General features: G+C 36.8%; 1 protein-coding gene across 1 annotated transcript; it reads left to right on the top strand.

The window, feature by feature from the left end:
• Positions 1-442: 442 nt before the first annotated feature.
• prox2 (prospero homeobox 2) lies at positions 443-20326 on the top strand. Its single transcript, XM_052146026.1, has 5 exons — positions 443-463; positions 1256-2800; positions 6826-6933; positions 13918-14112; positions 19588-20326. Exons 2-5 carry the CDS (start codon positions 1316-1318, stop codon positions 19753-19755), a joined length of 1956 nt encoding a protein of 651 aa, XP_052001986.1. The 5' UTR covers positions 443-463; positions 1256-1315; the 3' UTR covers positions 19756-20326.
• The last annotated feature ends 711 nt before the right edge of the window (positions 20327-21037 follow it).

Genomic DNA, 21037 nt, shown 5'->3' with positions numbered 1-21037 from the left:
AAGTTTTCATCATCAGATTTTGCTCATTCCAGGTCGAGTCTCTGCTGCCATTAAAGCACAATGGAGAGGAATGCTGAAATTCATGTAGATTTGTATTTAATTATATGCTAATAATATTATTTGTAACACAATTATTTGCATTAAATTAGTACATGAGAGTGCAAAATAAAGTCACTTGTAACGTGTCACCTTTATACTTGCTGATTCAGTTGCTTTATATCAGCTAATTTTTAGGAAATAACACAGGTATGAATTATTTTCATACATATTTGGCATTCTTTGTAGTGGTTTATTACTTCCTAGTTAAGCACAAGCGTTTACTTTTTACATTAGGCTGCTCCTGGTTTCTTATTGGCTGGTGTGTCGATCGAGGGGCGGATCTGGCCACACCCACATCACCAGGGAGAGAGAGAAGAGAGCGAGCCGAGCACACACTGGCAGTCACGCGTCTCCAGAGCAACAGGTAAGCGCGCTCTCTCTCTTCTCATCTTTTGCTGAAGTTTCTTTCATAGAAACTCATACTTTTATATTGCCTTTACTTCTTTAATAAAAACCTCATACTTTGCTATTCGAATATTTTAAGGTTCGTTTTAAACACCTAATGTTGTAATGTTCATTTTTAAATACCTACTAATATGAACATGTTGACTATACATGTGCATACACACATATACTTAAATATTTATGACATTCGTATGTACTGTATGTTTCATAAATATTCATATGTATTAATATCACATATATTCAAATTGCAAAATCGAAGTCTTTTTAAACTTTTGTGTATATTTAGAGTGTACATTTTCATCTGTAGTGAAAATGAAATGTTACATATGAAAAATCTGTTGATCAGTTTAATTTAAAGGAACTTGTATTTAAATTTGAGCATCTAAATCAACCATAATTACGAAATGCACATTTAATATAACAGTGGCATTGAAAAAAGACTGTGCCTTATTTTGCATTTTATGTTTTATTTTGTATATTTATTATAATATGCAGTCTAATATTACTAATCTGTTTCCTTATTATTTATAAATAAATAAATGATAATATATAAAGATTTTATTTAAAAAAAACTCTAAAAGATCAACCACAATTCTTTTAAACCAGAACTAAATGTTTCATGTTTCATAACTTTAAATATCACCATTTCTTCAGAATCTGGAAAATGACAATTTTGTTTGGCATATGAGAGCTTAATGTAAAGAGTTACCTTAATTATATCCCTTATTTAATTATCATTTATTTATTACAGAGTACCAGTTTCTAAGGCTCATTATTGCGTACGGAATCGGCAACTGCTGCCTGTGAAAACATGAATCTGAGCCCGTCTGAACAAAGCATGCACAAGCTGAGCGAGAGCTGCATGGAAGGCAACAAAGCCAACCTCCTGCTCCCCTGTTTCCGCAGAAGCATGTATGATGAGTCCCTCGCTTCTTACCACAACGGCTCCATCATATCTCACCTCCTGCGTAAAACTATTCACAATAAACTGACTTCCCTAGACAACAACCTCCTTTACCTGCCCTCAGCTAATGTGTCTGGTGGAAGCGTGGTCGAATCTGAATCCAACATGACTGATTTCGCTCAAGAGGACCAGAGCAGCATGTCCTTCAAAGATAGCATGGAGGATTTGTCTCCTGGGTGTCAACCCTTTAACGCGGACATTGAGCGACCATTAAACGATCACCTCCAAGCCAAACGCGCCCGGGTGGAGAACATCATACGGGGCATGGCTGGTTCACCCAATTCCAGGTCGCACATTGAAGGAGAAAATGAATGTGAAGCCATGCAGTGTCGAAGAGAAGTTCTGAAAGAGAACAAGCGCAAGCAGAGGCTTCCCCAACACCAGGAACCCAATCATTCCAATGGGCAACCCAACATTAGAGGCAAGACAAGCAAAGATGAAGAGTGTCACAAACTGAAGGAGCAGCTCCAAAGCATGCAGCGTCTCTTGCATCAACTTCAGGAGAAGATCTCGCATGTGCACGACCAGAAGTACTCAGAGGACAGGAAACATGGGAGATTGGAACAAGACACCCAAGATCCACTGCTGAAGTTTGAACAAAGTCTTGGAGGCAGCTACAAAGACAAAGTGAACAATAATTTATTTTCCGATAGGGAGGTCAAGAACCTTCAGGAGACTCTTAAATGTGAGCTGACCAGGACCGTGAGTGAAAGCATTGATATGGTCTTCAGAAAAATCTCGATGACTCTACTAAACCAATTATCCGAGCCACAGTCTTGCCAGAGTCCAGAATACTCAGAGTCAGAGAACCAAACTCAACAAGATTCCCCTCAGGAGCTGTCGGACTCTGATGAAATAGTCAAATCCGTATCTGAGGATCGCTTTGAGAGCTCGCCCGTCAATAGCCCAGAACACCAGACCGAAGCTCTGTCCCTGGTGGTTCGTAAACCTTCCCTTAGCCAATTAAACTCAGTCAACCAGGGTGTAAAGAGACCCTACCCACTCCACCAGACTCCTTTTCAGTTTGGCTACAACACTTCTCTCCACGACAGCCAGATCCTGGAGCACCTTCTGAAATATGGACCTCATTCGACCTTCTCCGGACTGCCCTGTCTGCCTCCGCCCTTGGAAAGGTCATCTCCGGACACCATTGAGCATTCCTGGGAAAGCATCGGCATGAGGTCCAAGGTGAACTCTGGGCATCTGGGTCAGCACCATCGCCCGACACCTCCTGGACTGGTCACAGTCGACACGATCTGCCTCCCGCATGTCAAGATGGAGTGTGGAGATCTGCAGAGCATGGCAGAGAGAAGCTCCTTCATGTCACTCAATATATCCTTTATAGTGCTTTGGCCTCAGCAAATCAAAGCTAGAACCAAAAATATACATAAAAAGTAATCAAGAAACATTAAATCTCTCATCCAAATAAATATAAAGAAATGAAAATACAATATTGTCAAGCTACACGCAGGGAAAAGGTATCGCTCAGATGTTGCTCTTTCATAGATAATGAGACTTACATTTAATTTGTGGGTGAACTATCCCTTTAATGGAGTTTTCACATGATTTTCTTCCTAAATTTCTAGACACAAATGATATTTTTAACCAGCAGAAAAGAGTTTAGAGCTGTAAGATTAGCAACCTGGTCTAATTTGTATGTGGCTCGTTGTACGTATCACGGCAGTTTCCTGGTGAAATGAACACTAGATGTGCTACATCAACAAAACATTTTATTATGCATAAAATGGCAAGTTATCAGTTAAGAAACACTTGCTTTTTACCCTGTTCCTCACACAATGCTATCTTATGACATCAAAACAATTTTACTATAGCGCATGACTTGTTTTAATATTTGCATTACATAACCAACTACGTTTAAATGCTTGTTCAAGAGTGATCAAATTGCGTGGTAGCTCGACTGATAGAGCCTTGCACGTGTGATGTAATGGACCTGATGTATGAGTCCTGAATATTTGAATATTTGTGACAACTGCGCTAAAAACGATCTAGATGCGGCACCAACAATGAAACAGGGCGCAGGTGTCTCAACTTGCGTTTTTGACAGTTTGAAGTTCTTTTTGTGGGCATGTAAATATTTTGCCACCATCCTTAGTATCTATTCTCAATTTGGCCGTAAACATCAGTGCACAAGAGATTCTCCGACGATGCAAGAGTTTCTTGAAGGAGTGTTACTTCACAAAACAAACTCCAGCTGCTAAGCGGAACCAGCACAAAAAGAAACAAAATGGCCCCCAGCTTCCTCAGATCGTCAAGTGTCTCTTCTCAGTGAGTCATGCTCACTTGGGGGTCACGTAAGAAACTGCAAATGGTTTATTCACCCCATTGTCTCTATGAAAGACTATGCTTGCTGTGGGCATGTAAATATTTTGTGGCCATCCTTAGTATCTATTCTAGGTTGGCCGGGAATATCAGTGCAAAAGCGATCTTCCGTTGATGTAAGAGTTTCTTGCATTCCATGAATCGTTCACCTTTCTCTCTTGTCGATTTTCGCAAACAAGTAAATGCTGTGGTTTTTCCAAGAAAGCCTTCCTTTACTCCTCGCCTCTGTAACACAAGATCTTTATCAGATGATCTCCAAAATGTGGCAAAAATTGATTGGGCTCTGTCTCCCTCCATGGATCTGCGAGCCGGAAACTCTGTGAGCTCACTCGATTTCCTGCTTATGGCCTGTTATGTCGAGCAGACTCGGAAAGAGCTCGTCTAGGAATTTGACCATATCTCAGCCTTCTTTTTTCTCAGGAATTCCAACAATTTGGACGTTGTTCCGCCGATTATGATCCTCCAAATCCTCCAGTTTTTCCCCAAATGCATTGCAAGTCTATCTAGGTCACTAGCAGATTAGCAGCTAATTCCCTCTTGATGACTCCAGATAATCGATCCGTCTCTCGACGTCCCAGATTCTTGTAACCAATCCAGATCATTTGGCCTCCATCGCTGTAATCAATCGACATATTACAACAAGATCCTCCAGGTCCGCTACGACTTTCGCATCACAGACGTGCTCGCCAGTTGCCGCTGAATTCCTCCCGCGGCTGAGTTTTTAATTCTTTGACATGTTGACTTCTTAGAACAGTTATGTAGCAGGGTGTATCGAATCTCACTGGTTTATGATAAAAAATTATTAAAAACTATTCGCTCACACGTCTGACCCTCGCATGGCCCCACGCGACTCCCAGTTTAAAGTTCTTTTTAACTTGACATGGTGTTTAAAATATGCCGGTCCTGCGCGAGACGTTGAAGAAAAAGTGAGACGCAGTGCAAATGTCAAAGACATTTGTCCAGTGTGTGTTTACATAGGAAAACAATGGGAAAACAGAACAGACACGCGCAAAAACACATTCAGTGTGAACGGCCCCTAACTCTCCCTAAGAGCATGTGTGCGAAACAAGTTCGTAAGCCTGTTTATTTTTTCATTAATTACAAACTTGAACCCAAAGTTCTACTTGAAAAACTGACCTGCATCTAGCCCAAAACCCGTCGGGCACAGGTCAAGACATCTGGTTTTGTTGATTTAAAACTCGTTAGAACATTAACCTAAAAAAACCTCATCTGTTTAGGGGAAAATTGATCTTGCTTTTAGTGCCACACATTGACATTTCACCTCGGAACTGCCGCAAATAAGAGTAATGAACCACGTAATATAATTTTTGTCGCCACAGTCACATCATTTTCATGAAATGAGGCTGAAAATTAACACCAGAGTTCATATGAGACTTTGATATCTTGGTAAATTTGAGCAGCGTTTGAGATCTCTTCTGAAACTCAAGAGGAAACGTGAGAAGCAAAGTCTCCATTTGAGCTCATGGCTGACTGAGAGAAACAATTGAGGTATTAAAGAGATCCCACTTGTGATTTTTCTTTTCCATGCATACAAATTTCATTAAGAAGATTTTTATGGCATGCAAATGCACAACAAATGCGAGTGTCTAACTGTTAGACAAAATGAATTGTATTTCTATCTGATTTCATCAAAGGACTGACAAAAGACTTTAGTACGCATTAGTCCTTTGATGTAATCAGATAGAAATACAATTCATCTTTTAGGAGTCACAAGAAGACTATCTAATTTGAAATTATATCTATGCGTTTTATTCTTTGTTTAGCTTGAGCTGCTTTTGAAAATCCCCTTCTTTGTTTAGTTGACTGCCTTTATTTAATATCTAGTAGTTAACATTCAGATATTGCTGAACAAACGACCAGCTCTTGAGCAATCGTTGAATTGAGTGCAGCGGTGTGCTGTTCCACTAACGCAGACTTCAAGGAGAATTTTTGCTTTGATCTCGGTAACCCCAAAGAAAATTGTAGCATCTTCTTTAATCTGGGCTCAGTAATGACTTTAAGTCTAGGAAAAGACAAATAAAAAGGAATACAAGGCTTTGATAAGAATTGTTAAGAACAAAAGCCAATTTTCAAAGGCAGAAAAAGCAACAGTTTCTCTTCTGGAAATTCTCAGATTTTTTTTTTCCATCAGACTTGAAAAGGTGCATAATATGTTTCTGCACTCTCAATGTGATTGGACTGGATGAGAGAGGTTACTTTTGGTTGTTTGTGGAAAGCAAGCTCTCAGCTGTCATTATACACCATCATCAATGGCCGGTGTGTTGTGTGGGCCAATGTTGCAGCTTGCTTTGCTTTTAAACATCATTACACTTATGTAATGGATGTTTATTGTGTTGGAATAGTTATTCTTTCATTAGCAATGAGGGTTTAATATTAGCAACATCTCTAATGTTCTACTTCCGAACCAACATGCTTCTTTGAGAAAATCAATCTTTTGTTGCAGTTTTCTAATATTGTTTAACCTCACACTTGGTAAGGATGAGTTCTAATGTAACATTTCTCAAAGTACACATTTCACTATTTTTAAGTGCCGCTAAAATGTGAAAGGACGTAAGTGGACACCGTACATCCTCCTTGAGTAAATTGAATTTCTATATTATATTAACACTCAATGTTTCACAACAAAGCAATTACTATCGGCAGATAAGAGGCAAACAGCTCAGACTGCAGGTCTCTAATTGAAGTCCTTAATCTAATTTGTTGAGCTTGTTTTCTTGTTAGCAGATGCTGTCGTGTGGTAATCGACTCCCTGGTTAATACAGAATTGTCCAAATGGATATGATTTAGACCAATGAATAGGAGATATTCACACTGCATTTATGATTCATTTTATTTCTTTTGTTTTCAAAAAATTGCATAATTTAGCAAACGAATTTAGTTGCTAATATATACAGTATATATATATATATATAAAATGAGATGAGATGAGATGTTGTAAGACCAGTTTGATTACCACATCATTATTGTGATCATTTTGAGGCCTTAACGTTCTTCACATTCAGGAGGGTTTGACCCCAAACCATCTGAAGAAAGCCAAACTGATGTTCTTCTACACGCGCTACCCAAGCTCAAATTTACTCAAGAACTTTTTCCCTGATGTTAAGGTATGTCACGTTTACTCATTTGTGTGGTCAACCAAATTACTGGTTAATAATGCCTCTGTTTACATTTATTAGTGTAGGGAAAATCAGGGGCTAGTTGTCACATTTTTATGTCCTGTGAATGTCTCAGGGCAGGATTATTTTTGGAAGTCAATTTCTGTATTGGCACAACCCCTAAAGTCTTGACTACAAAAGCAACATTTCCACTATCATTGGCCAGAAAACAAAGATACCCTATGAGGTAAGTTGTCGCAGTGGCACCTTTTGCAAAATGTGATGATTCAAACAATTATGAAACACAAACTGATTAATGAAACAACAAAAATATTAAAAGAACCATAAAAATGATCAAACCATTGATTTGGCAAACAGAAATTGTAGTTAGCGAATTTCAAATGACAACATATAAAGCACATTAAAATGTATGCTTGTGGTTTTATTGTGCTTAATTATAACAAAACCAGCTGTTACAAAATGTGATATTAGAATTAAGAAAACAATCTAATTTAAGAAGAAATTAAACCAGGTGTTTGAAAACAACAAACAAAAACACTATATGTGTGTGTAATTGAACGTTTGACTCAAAACCTTACAGTTACTGACATGCAATAAATCCCTTGTGACAACTAGCCCAGATCTGCCCTGTTATGTGTTTTGTAGCGGTAAAGTCATTATATTCTATTTCCAAGGTTTGTCTTGCATTTTCTTTTGAAGAACCTCTCAATCTTACTGATTTTATATTACTCCATATTAATAAATGGTGAGTCTGCTCTGACTTTACATTCAAATAGACTAGTTCTTTTAATCCAGAAAAGAGCTTGCTATTGCTTCGGCAAACAAACCCAAAATATTACCACAAAAATAGACGCTTGAGCAAGTGGATGCACAAATATTCTTGAATGTCAGGCTGACGGTTCCTGAATCGCTGGTTTAACTTTGACAAAGTTAATAGAACATTTCTCAAGTCAGCGAAAGGAGACAAAGGGAGCAGCACCTCCTCTATTGAGCGTTAACCCTTCAGCTTTCCAGCTTTCACCACACAACAATAGAAGAGTGCTGAGGCGCGAGTATAGCTGTGTGTGTGTGTCTAGCGCTGTATCCTGTGTGTGCGTGTGTGTGACGTATCCTGAGGCACAAGTGTTGTGATGATGAGTTAACACAACTGCCAAAAGCCAGTGCTGCTCGTGCAGTTGAACACAAGTTGATTTTAATTGCTGTACTGATTAAGACTATACACAGTTCATTTGAACAGGCTCATTTTCAGTAAACCATGTCACTTGTGTTTGAAAATGTCAGGAACATTGTTTTTTTTTGTTTGTTTCATAAAAAAAATGACTGCTGAACTTTCTAGAAATCACGTTTTTCTACCTCATATGTAAAGTACCAGGGCAGTACCCACTGTAAGGGGACTTCACAGCTACAAATGACTGGTAAACAAATATGTGTTTTTCAATGTCTGATTCGTAAACGTTTCCCTCTATCCCAAATGTATATTAAGTTATTTATCATTACTAATCATAACTTTAATCCTAATGTGCTGTTATATATAATATAGCTCTATATTGCTCTCTGAAATACTCAATTCAGAATAATGAGAGCACATATGACGATAAAGAGATAATTCTTCGGTCATTCGAGTATTGCGAGTCAACTCTACAAGTAAGCTTATAAAATCTTTTATTTCAAATCATTATTTCATATGAAGACATATTTCATATCCATTATATATATTTGGCAAGTAGTCGTGTAATAAGCAGGATAATGAGCAGTAAGTCATTTTTGCAAAAAAAGAACTCCGATGCAAACCGGAGGTGGATTTCAGCCATTTCTGAAGACTCTGGGGTCTCTTTCTTCTCAAATAATAATGTGATTTCAACTCAGATCATTATGTCATGTCCATTTATTCATTTATTTGGCAAGTAGTCGTGTAATAGGCAGGATAATGAGCAGTCAAACAGTCATTTTCGCAAAATAAACACCATCCAAACTCCGGAGGTGGTCCATTTCATGCCCAATTAATTATTCATTTATGAATTTATTCAGTAGCATTATAATCTGCAGTCAGACGGTCATTGTTGCAAAATAAACCGCTTCAGGTTGATATAACCTGTCGGTTTATTTTATTTTGCATTTATTTTACAATAATGACCAGCTGACTGTACATTGTCTCTTACTTTCCGTCCCATGTGTTCAGGAGAACAAAATTGTCACTTCTGGGGAAATTGGCACAAAAGGGAAGTTGAAACCATTGTTGCTCTTTTGTTTAATGTAATAAATGACTTGCAGTTTAGAATGCACAGACGGTCTCACAAACTTCATGTTCAATCATTTTTAATGACAGACTTTGGCATTTTAGAATAACCAGAGCATTTTTAGATGCAAAGTGATGATAGGTTAGTCCAGTTATGAGTGAATTATTCAGTCACATGACTTGTTGAGGCATGTTGTTTTTTTATATATGTATCTTGGAATACAAGTGATTGCATACATTTTTTTATGTGCATTTTGGATATTTTATTGGCATCTTGGTGTTTTCTCACAGCATTTTTTATGCAATATCTTAAAATTCATGTGGATGTAAACCCAGCTAATGTGGCACAAAAGTAGGTTAATGATCCATGACACTACTAACATTTGCAGTGGTGTGCATTGACATTTCAGAAGTAACCAGAAGGCAGCTTAATGCAGATCAATCTAAAAAGCACAGGGTGTAATTCAGTCTTTAACGTGTTTATTTGCATGTTTGCATACATAATAACTTATTAGCACTGAAATTTTGCACCGAAATACTGTATCCTGTCTGGCCAGACTCCAGTTACCCATTCAGCCTTCTTGTCCGATCCTGTAACAGGACAACTGGGCTCCCCTGTCACCTAAAGATCAGTAAGGAGAGTCACCGACAACCTCCTGCCTGTCCCAAACTCTTCTGTGGGAAGCCACAGCACACAAAGCCTGGACTAATCCCAGTGTCCGACTCCATTCCGATCAAGCAAACGCAGTGAGAAAGAATCCTCCTTCTGACCTCTCGATCTGTGGTTTCTCACAGTCCGCAGACGAAGCGTCTTTGACGAGGGTTCAGCCCTTCAGGCATTAGTTTAGCTCTCTATTTTCCTCTCTGTTAGCGGATGAGCAGTTATAATAACAGGGCTGATGTGAAGACAGAGTTTCAGCTGATGTTTGTATAGCTGTGATTCTGTGTGCAAGACATCGGGTGGGAAAGACTAGTTGTCATATACAGCTGATTAAACACACTATGCAATTACAGAAAACTGTTTTAATGTGTAATGATATTGATGTTAAAATACTATCTCATATTCCAGCTTAATATGAAGAGACAGCTTTAAGACAGGTGTAGGTTGATTTCCCCAAAATGTAAAAACACGTTATCTTTGTGACACTTTCAAAACATTCCTCCGTTTGTTTGAGCATCTTAACACAGCAACATTGACTCAACCAATGGTATGAGATTGGGTTGGGACCAATCTGGAAAATGTTTGGTAAACCTGTCCATGGTAAACCAAAACCATGGTAATCAATAAATACATATTTAAATAATTTAAAACATAATGAAATCATTAAAATCAGGCATTATAATGCATTGGTAATGTCTCATAATAAGCCTTATAATATGTTATAATACTTACCTACTTACAGTGATACCTTAGATTATAATGCATTATAACATTTCAATTTATCTGAAGAAGTTATAATGATATGCTTGTGACAAAAATGCAATGTCTTCTTCAACATCCATATAATATTTTTAAGTCCAGCTTGTAATATGGTAGTTATTTACAAATGTAAAGGAACACACATTCAATGTAAATTTTGAGACAATAAGAAAAACACTTGTAAAACTGCAGTACAAGGTTCATTTCAGTAACTCTCATTGGAGAATTGTTTTTTCATGTTGATCCCATATGTAGCCAAATTTTCGTTACTTCTTATACAAAACACACCCTAAGAATACAAAAAATCAAACTGTTTCTATTCAATAAACACTATTGTTGTGCATTTTATTTGGAGATATAAAAACAAGAGAAATGCTAATATTCTGATTTGCAAAAATGCATTTCAATTAGCGCAGTCAGTTGATATTTTTTTTAATTGCGATTAATCTCATAATCTTAGTTCTTAGTTAATTGTGATTAATTGCAGATTTTAAAAGTGCTAAAATTAGACCCTATACATACACTACCGGTCAAAAGTTTGGGGTCACTTGACTGAAATATTTCTCATGATGTGAAGGCGTATGCTTAAATGTTTAAATATAATTGTGCCACCATATACATTTATTTAATAATAAAAGTAAAATGTAATTAAAAAACAGTTTTTGAAATGGATGACTCTGATGAAATAATAAAGAAAAGCAGCCCATAATAAGTGCCCAACACAGATGGGAACTCCTTCAATACTGTTTAAAATCATCTCAGGGTGAAACCTCAAGAAGTTCATGAGAAAATGTCCAGAGTTCATGTCTGCAAAATCTACACAGACTATGGGAATTATGAATAAAGTATTATTTCATAATTCCCATAGTCCCATTAATGCTATTCCATAATGTTGATTACTTTAATATTATTCTAAATGTGAAACAAATATATATATAATAAAGAATGAGTAAGAGTTTTAAAACTTTTGACCGGTAGTGTACTTCTTCTCCTGTCAAAATGCATTTATTTCCTACTTAGTGAAGATAACAAAACAATACGTAATAATATAATGCTTTATTAACATTTTCAAACAAAGCCTTTCACAGTATAAAGATAGAAATGCACTAAAATAACACTAATTCAAGTCACATTAAATGTTCCCAAAGTGTAATTATGAGGTTGACTAATTGAAAGAACTGGTCTCCACATAGGTTGTATATTCCCTGCACTGGGCATTAAAACATTTAAACTATCATCATCCACAATATGAATCTGTCAGTAGACTGTGGCTATCTATAGACTGTGCCGCTTTGAACTCTTATAGTGCTTATAGTCAAAAACATCTCATTCTGTGTTTTGGTGATAGACTTGGTATTCTTGTGTGGTAATTCAAATGCGCCTTACATAATGTGAAAATAATGTTTTTCACAAGTTCCATCTGGGCTTGTTTTGTACATCAAATAGTGCTAAGAGCTCCTTTCTCCAGCACTTTATCACTGACACTGGATCACTGTTGTGTGTGTTGCATTAATTGTGATTAAGAAATATTATTACTTTAAACTTTTTTAATTAATTGCTTTAATGCACTAATTTTGACAGCTCTAATTTAAATACACTCAATTGAAAAAAAAAAAAAGTATGGCTCCAGACATACACAAAATCACTTACCTCAAGAATGTGCATGACAGCACTTACATGATATATATATATATATATATATATATATATATACAGGGGCATGCAAAAGTTTGGGCACCCCTGGTAAAAATGTGGTTTTCTGTGAATAGTTAAGTGAGTAGAAAATGTTTTGATCTCCAAAAGTCATAAAGTTAAAAATGAAACATTCTATTCAACATTTTCAGCAAGATTAGTGTATTATTATAGTTTTGTACAATGTTAGAGTGAAAAAAGGGAAAGGAGCACCATGCAAACGTTTGGGCACCCAAACAGATATGAGCTCTCAGATAACTTTTACCAAAGTCTCAGACCTTAATTAGCTTGTTAAACATTGTCCCAACAATCAGCAGCCATGTGCTCCTCTAAGCAGCTGCCTAGCACTCTGAAAATTAAAATACATACTGCCCACAAAGCAGGAGAAGGCTATAAGAAGATAGCAAAGCGATTTCAGGTAGCCATTTCCTCAGTTCGTAATGTAATTAAGAAATGACAGTTAACAGGAATGGTGGAGGTAAAGTTGAGGTCTGAAAGACCAAGAAAACTTTCAGAGAGAACTGCTCGTAGGATTGCTAGAAAGGTAACTCAAACCCCGTTTGACTGCAAAATAACTTCAAGAAGATTTATCAGACTCTGGAGTAGTGGTGCGCTGCACAAATAACACAGCGACACCTGCACAAATATGACCTTCTCCAAATATGAAGAGTAAATAAAGTAATAAAGTAGTTCCATCCACAAATGCGTTTTTATGACCGTACTCGGTTTTTCCAAATTTTTTTAAATGTGCATGTTCATTGAACTGTTGTATATAAGCAATATCACACTCACAATTGTGCTATATGTCCCTACATCAGCACTGCTGTGATTACCTACAGATTATCTGCGGCCGAATCACAACAGTGCTGATGTAGGGACATATCGCACTCTTGCACTCTCTCTCTCTCTCTCTCTCTCTCTCTCTCTATATATATATATACTTAATGGGATGTTTATTGTTATAATGCATTATACGCTTTAATGTATAACTACGAATTGTTTAAGTATTATGTGTTACTTACGACTGTAGTTACTGTAGTTATAATAATTTTTGAGAAGTTATAACTTATAAGGTGTATTATGATACATCATGAATGCATTATAATGCATTTACAGAGCATAATAAAGATGTGCTTTCCAAGATTTCTTGTTAATTCTTGCAGATGAAGTTGCCAACCAAAACATTGACGATCACTTAATTTAAACCCATATAGAAAATGTAAAGTAAATGTTGGCCAAAATAAATGCTTGAAACATTGGCGTAGTTGTGTGGACGTTTAGCAGTATGTTCAAATGGAAAATGCACAACATAATGTCGATTCTTTGAGAGGTCATAATGGAAAGGGACATCCTACTGAAGCTGATGCCCACTGTGGCTGAGTGTAAGATTTTTGTAAAAACTGTGAGTTCAATTGCTTAAAAAATGAATAGCACACCTCTCCTGAACAAGTCACATGATTTGAGGTCTCAGTCTGTAGAAAACAAAGAACAGGACGAGTTACACGATACACATATTTTTTTTTTTCTGGTTGTGATTCATCCTATGGATAATGTTTAGATTTTTTATTGAACATTTTTACAGGCTCCTGGAACTCATATTTTCTATATTTGAAATGTGTTTTAGTTCAATCGCTGCATCACGTCTCAGCTGATCAAGTGGTTTAGTAACTTCAGAGAGTTCTACTACATCCAGATGGAGAAGTTTGCTCGTCAGGCTATCCTAGACGGTGTGAATGATGTGAAGGACATCTCCATCAGCAGAGAGTCTGAGCTGTTTCGCGCACTCAACATGCACTACAACAAAGCCAACGACTTCCAGGTACGGACACCTTTGCGTACATTACATTGCATTGCAAATGTATTGATTTAAAGTTTCATTATAAGTAAACAAACAATATATTTCCAGCTTTAGTCTCACTTTAAAGGTTTTTAAAGTATCGTTACAAACATGTTCACCTATGGATTAAATTAATGTGATTTTTACTTCTGGAACTTTTAGGCTCAATAGCTCAACTGAGCAACCTGCGGCAATAATCAAACTCGTTCTACTATAATGTCTCAAGTAGTGTTGCAAAGTTAGATCATTTTAGCAAGCCTGTTCATTCGGACAATTCATTTTAATGAACTCAGAAAACAGATTCACTTTTTTTTTGCTGGTTATTAATTTTTACTAAAGCAACATTTTGTCACAACTTGATTTCAATGCGTTCTCTCTATTAGGGCTGAGGGATATATAAAAAAATATTTAATCGATAATCGCCTTAAAAAAATATTGCGATATCCGATTATATCTTCAACCTCCCTGTCGAGGGTCGTTGAATATTTTTGCTTTATTGATTTTGCTTTAAAAATAAAAGTATTTATTGAAACACGTAAAAATTAAACAAAAGATATTTATAAATTAAAATTCCTTGTTGCATTTGGCGGGTGCAAATTTCATACCCTGGGCTACTGTTTAATAAATCTGGCAACTTCCTAGATCCATGATTTTGCCATTTACCAATATTGTTGATCATCATCTGTCAATGAGTGTCGAAATCGGCATTTCGACGATTTGTAAGACTTTGTCGATATCCGATAACATCGTCCTGTCGCCCAGCCCTACTATCCATTTAAATTTGTAAAATGGAAGTTTCAGATCCATTTGAGTTGGGACTACATGGATACTTTTTGTGTTGTTAGAGTAGCATTGATGAATCTGGGCAGGGGATTTCTATTTCCCAACATGCTTTGTAAACTGAAGTGTTATGTGTTTCTGTGTAAGATGAATATAACAGGGAATAATTGTTAGTGTTTAATGTTTTGTGTTGTTGAGGTATAGTCGAGTTGCTGTTATGTTGGAGTTTTGAGTGGATCTTGAGCTAACGATGAGAACAGGTCGATGTCACACATGAAATTGATTGTTCGCTTCATTGAGTAAATGCTGTGATAACTATTGCAGAGTTACTAAACTACACTGTGTAGTGCTTCAAACTAGCATGTATTTAGCATGCTAACATTCACTTTCAGAAATTCAGAAATAAGAGATTTATTTGAGGTACATTGAAACGTGTTATTTTGTTGGGATTTTGTCAACTAGGTTCTTTCTACACAAAATATTTGTGTTGAGATTACACATAGTAATTTTTAGTTAAGAAATCTAATTTCAAACATGTGAAACCACTGTCCATGGCAACAAGTTCAGCCAAAAAGCAATTTTTTATTTTTTTTTTGTAGTGAAATGTTTAGTCAAATACTGCTGTTTACTCTATGTTTTAGATTCATTATATAAATGAGTGTTCTGTTTAATTTTAGTAAATGGTCTGCACTTATATAGCGCTTTTTTAACCTTAGCGGTTTTCAAAGCACTTTACACTGTGACTCCTTCACTCTTTCACATACACCATTGATGGCAGAGCTGCCATGCAAGGCACTAGCCTGCCATTGGGAGCGACTTGGGGTTAGGATGTCTTACCCAAGGACATTTCGGCATGTGGAGTCGTGTGGGGCAGGAATTGAACCGCCAACCCTGCGATTAGTGGCCGACCCGCTCTACCACCTGAGCCACAGCCACAGTAGTTAAGTGTGTCTGTGGGCGTGTATATTAAGTTTGTTATTGAGGTCATGTTCTATTTAACTGAAAACTGCTATTTTTTATATGAACCCTAAATACCCCTAAAGGGTACTTTGACTGTAGTCGAACTACTTAAAATACTGATGCCATTTTAGCTTAGCAAGTAGCTTCACCAACACTGCATGTTTGACATAAGCTAAGGCTAATAATCAGGCCAAGACAGAATCTGCTGATTTATTTTATAGTGTATTTTCTATATTAATTTTGGGCAAAAATCTGTAGAATTCAGAGGAATAGATTTAAAGCTGGTAAAATATGTTAAATGGATCTGATGATACTACACTCTTATTGGTACTTGTATATGCATCATCAAATTAGCCAAATCATTTCATAAATGAACACGCAAAGGGGCGAATGATGTGTAGAATTTAAACAGAAATCCTGTTCTGACAGAACAGATTCCGTGTGAGGTTGCTAAAGATATAAGTTATAAAATTAACTTAAATACAGAGTTATATATTTGTTTGAGCTCAGGAACATCCTGTTTAAATGCACATCAGTCCGACTATAAGAGTCATGTGGATTAATTGGCCATGTATGATGTTCGTCCTCATCCTGACCCGTGTGTCACTCTTCACCTGGATCTGCGCCGTTATCCCAGCAGCACAGCACTGCTGCTGCCTCATCAAACTGTGGGAAGAGGAAGCCGCAGAATCTGCTAAAACAACTTGAGATTACGCGCTGAGCATGCCTGACCGCGGTTTGGATTGCTACTGATGCGAAAAAAGCCAGAAATCCCCCGAGCAATCGGCTGGCCAATGGGAATGAGCGGACACAGTTGTCTTTACCTCAGTACCAAGACATTCCATTCTCAGGGTCTCCTTTTGTGTCTGGAGATGCGCGAGAAAAAATGCGGTCAACAGTGAAGCGGAGCTACTCTCCGGGAAATAATGCCTCTGGATAGATCCACCTTCTTCCCACAGAAACCACGTCCTTCAAAGTTATGTGAAGCGCTGCATGAATTCCTGCGATGGGAACGAGTTCTTTCACACATTTTCCGAGCAGTTAAATTCGAAGCAACACGCTGCAAATAATCAAAGCATCCATCCAGAATGGGCATCTAATGATTCTGACACTGTATTTGGTTTTATTGCCACAGTGAACAAAGGGCAAAGGAGAACCGCACTTTAACATGAAAACATTAAAGATGGAACATAAACATCAGAGTATCTAAAGTGTTGATTTAGAGTTCTGAAGCATTAACAGTTTGTAAGCATGCATGAACACACTTGACATTTACTGCACCTCCTCAGTGTGTTATAACATCAAAGACTGGAGGCAAATGTATTGATTTAGACAAAGGCAACATACACACTGCAAAGTTGTTCAAGACAGAACCGCACTCTCAAAGTTGCTCAGTTGCTTGGGATAAAACTGCAGTTCAGTTAGGACTTGCCCATGCAAAACTCACTGTCATGATGCTGAGGTGTTGTGGGTGGTTGCCGTTGTGTGTAGGGATGTGCAAAACTAATCATTTTCATAATTGACTAGTCATGGGCTGTCTGAATGACTAGAGGACTTGTCTGTGTAAAGGAACCCATGTATAATTAGGCTGCATTGTTCAAGTGACCCTAATCAAACGTGTTTCAGATGGGTATATGGATAGTCAACAAAAAATAGGCTTAATAACTACTGTATAACCTCTTATCGCACAAAACTATCGCTCGGGAGTCTCAGGGCGATCCTAAATGGACCAGTGAAACTATCTGCACGTGTCTGACTCTAACGGTTCGGCTTAGCCAGACACACTATGTAAAAGAACAAGATAATGTGGTGCCAGTGCACTTTCAGTATAATATACAGTAGCCTAAACAGTGTTTTTTCCTGCTGAATTTAGCTACAGTAAGCAGTATGTTACCAGCATTTCTTAATAAACAAGCAGAAATTAATTCAGAGATATCATCATCGTTGTTTCTGTATGGATGGCATGCTAAGACAACAAAAAGTCATCATTTATACTGAAATATAACAGAGTGTTTAAGATGCACTGTTCTGGTAAAAATCATGGTTTGTTTGTTATGCTCCATTCTCATTTTCCACAGTTTTATTGTTAGAAGATGCTGTTGTCCATATATATTGCTGTCGTTACTGTAAACACAACCAAAAGTCAACTTTAAAGAAAAAGTAAAAGATAGATCTTGAAATTTTAAGAATGATATTGGGATTGTTAAAATGAAGATCACGAATTGTAAACTCAATATTTTTACCCAGCCCATTCTCTTTTTTCTTTTTTTTTATAGGGTGTTCCCCGAAACTACAGCTCTTTACCTGTGGTTAGACTTCTTTTTTTTTGTTAGTTTGCTGTGCGGACATTATTTCACTTGGCTGAGGCATCAACTTTTATTCCACATATTTATTCCGGGGTTTTGCAGAAAATGGCATTCTAAGCGGAAACACAAGTGCAGCCGTTTAAGGGATTAAAGGCTGTTAAGCTTTCTCTATTATAGTTTAATATTTGCAGAAGTTGTAACTCCACCCCCTGAGCAATGGTATTAACAGCAGCTCAACCAACGTGGTTTGAATGAAGAATGTGCTACACACTGTAGTTACTACGGTTTCGGGAAACAGTCATGACTAGCTAGTTCATTTTTATAACGATGCATTGTACTATGGTGGTTAAACGGTGAGTTACGTCATTGTACGGGAAACGCAGCCCTGTCTGGGTAGAGGGGATTTTGCCTAATCCGCTTCATTGTGAATTTCGCCCGATTTTGTGTGGAATTCAAGTTTGATGAATTTTCACTGACAAGTTCGCCATGTTGGCCAACAGGTGGTTGCATGGTTTGGCAGTCACCTCTGTGTGTGCGGTGCTTCAACAGTACACATCTACACTTAATATTCACAATGGACAAGGGTATCATTTTAGCGGCGAGTTTCTTTTTAACATTTGTCTCTCCAAATATAAAGTGCAGCATTAAAAACAGGCTGCTTGGCAATCAGTAATTTCTCACACACATCATCCCAGAGGTTCACAGTTATTAGCGAGCTGGTGCAAATTTACCTACATTAGTACGATTGTTTGCATAAGGACATTTTCCAAAAACTTTTTTATTTAATTAGTCTACAAAAGGAATCAAATATACTCAAATACTCTCAAGTTCCCATTTACTCATGTGTCATCTGCAGTGAAAGCCATGCACACATCTGTCTAAAGTAAGACATGTCTACCATTATTGTTTTGTCTGTATTCTGCTCATTAACACTTTTATATATCCATATTTGCAGTATGTGTCATCATAAATGACAATAACAGAGTATAATCATTAACATTTATTTGGCAGATGCTTTTATCCAAAGTGAGGAATAATAATACATCATGAGTGATTTATATAAAGGAAACAGTGGGACGAAAAGTGCTGCATTACAATGTAGCATCAGAATAATAGTATCCAAGACAGATTAGAGTGCAACAAGAATATATATATATATATATATATATATATATATATATATATATATATGTTCCGTTCTAATGGTAGAATCATCCAGCGTCGGCCTCAGAGAAACATGGACGAATAAAAATAAATAAACAGAAAAACAATATTGGCAACTATCAGAATTTTGCCAATAGTTCCAAAAAGCATCGGCATGGATTAAATGTTAAAACAGTATATATTCAGTATAATATCACTACAATCAACTAAGTTCAATTTGTTTCTGTTTCCAATGTTTGTCCGTCAGGTTCCAGACAGGTTTCTAGAGGTTGCTGAAATCACACTGCAGGAGTTTTACAGCGCCATTTCACTTGCAAAAGACTCCGACCCCTCCTGGAAAAAAGCCATCTACAAGGTCATCTGCAAACTAGACAGTGACGTACCTGAGGATTTCAAGTCACCTTCATATCTGTAGTAACAGAGCGCCACCTACAGGCCACTTTCTGTGTGGCCAAACACACATTTTAATCACTTCTGTTGCACTTTGTACAAGAACAGTCTTAAATCATTTCAAATATTCTGCTCCTAAACGATAAACATTTAGGAAAACAGGTTTGGGATTTTCAATGTCCTCAGTCGAGCAGTTAAATCAAGTGTTTTTCATGTTGTCTGTGGAATAGGCTTGTGAGATCATGTTAGTTTGGTTTTATTGGAATATATTTTGCTTTTATACTGCCACTGTAGACAAAGTTGTGGTGTGTTTTTAGTTCAAATGCTCCTGGTGGATTTATGATGTGTATTTGTCTCATGAAACATCTGTAATAATCATTCTTTGAAAAAGGTGTAAATATGTGTCATTTAGCTGTATAATATGAGTAGAGGAGAGTATTGCAGTTTATGCAGAAGGACAGATGAAATATAATATTACATGTAGAAGCATTGGAATGTTCCTCAAATCTTGCCAGTGTTTCCTGATTTATCATATGTATTAGTTTGCATATTCCTGTGCATCATCATCTGTGTGGTTTTGCTTTTAATAATAAAAGATTCACGTTATAGGACAACGGTCGATGGTGTTTTTGAGCGTTCAAATAGAAATTAAATTGTGTTTATTATTTATGTCCAAAATATATATTTTTTTCACATAATATAAAAAAGTTCATTTAACAGACCCTAAATTAATTAATTATTCACTCAGAATCTTTCCCTCTGCTGAAGCACTGAAATCCTATTTCTGTTAATATTCAGATAAAAAGGCATCTTTTTACACCAGGTTTACCATGTGTTGTAGGTGAACATGATGTGAATGGAGAATAAGATTTGAGAACTGCAGCAGAAGGGAAGATTTTCAGTGAATAAGGTCTTACATTTCAGTCTGTTACTCACACAAAGCTATTTTATGATTCAGAAGACTTGGAATAGCGCACACAAGTCATATGGACTACTTTTATGATGTGTTTTTAATGATGTGATCTAGTTAGGTCAAGATTAAAAAATCCATTCAACTTTTGTGATGTTTGGTCTGAAGATCATCTAAACACTAACTCTGGTAAAGACTGGACAAAATTTAAAAACAAAACAAAAAAACTATTCAGTTTAAAATAGATTAATATTATTTAAACCAATTTCAGTTAGGACAACTCTAGTAGTATAACATATATTTTTATTCTATCTATATATGACATGGTATGGGCTTGGTCTTGGCAGACTAGATCTGCAGCTGCTACTTGACATGAGTAAATATGCTGCTGTTGCAT

Source organism: Xyrauchen texanus, chromosome 16, assembly GCF_025860055.1.
Source record: "Xyrauchen texanus isolate HMW12.3.18 chromosome 16, RBS_HiC_50CHRs, whole genome shotgun sequence".
NCBI lineage: Eukaryota > Metazoa > Chordata > Actinopteri > Cypriniformes > Catostomidae > Xyrauchen > Xyrauchen texanus.
Note: the sequence above shows the minus strand (reverse complement) of the source record. Positions and strands in the feature narration are given on the sequence as shown.

Bases quoted from the DNA above. Each gene is read 5' to 3' on its own strand.
- prox2 (XM_052146026.1), top strand. From the start codon at position 1,316: ATGAATCTGAGCCCGTCTGAACAAAGCATGCACAAGCTGAGCGAGAGC. The intron at 6,934-13,917 runs GTATGTCACGTT...AATGTGTTTTAG, and splicing joins ACTTTTTCCCTGATGTTAAG to TTCAATCGCTGCATCACGTC. The intron at 14,113-19,587 runs GTACGGACACCT...TTTGTCCGTCAG, and splicing joins ACAAAGCCAACGACTTCCAG to GTTCCAGACAGGTTTCTAGA.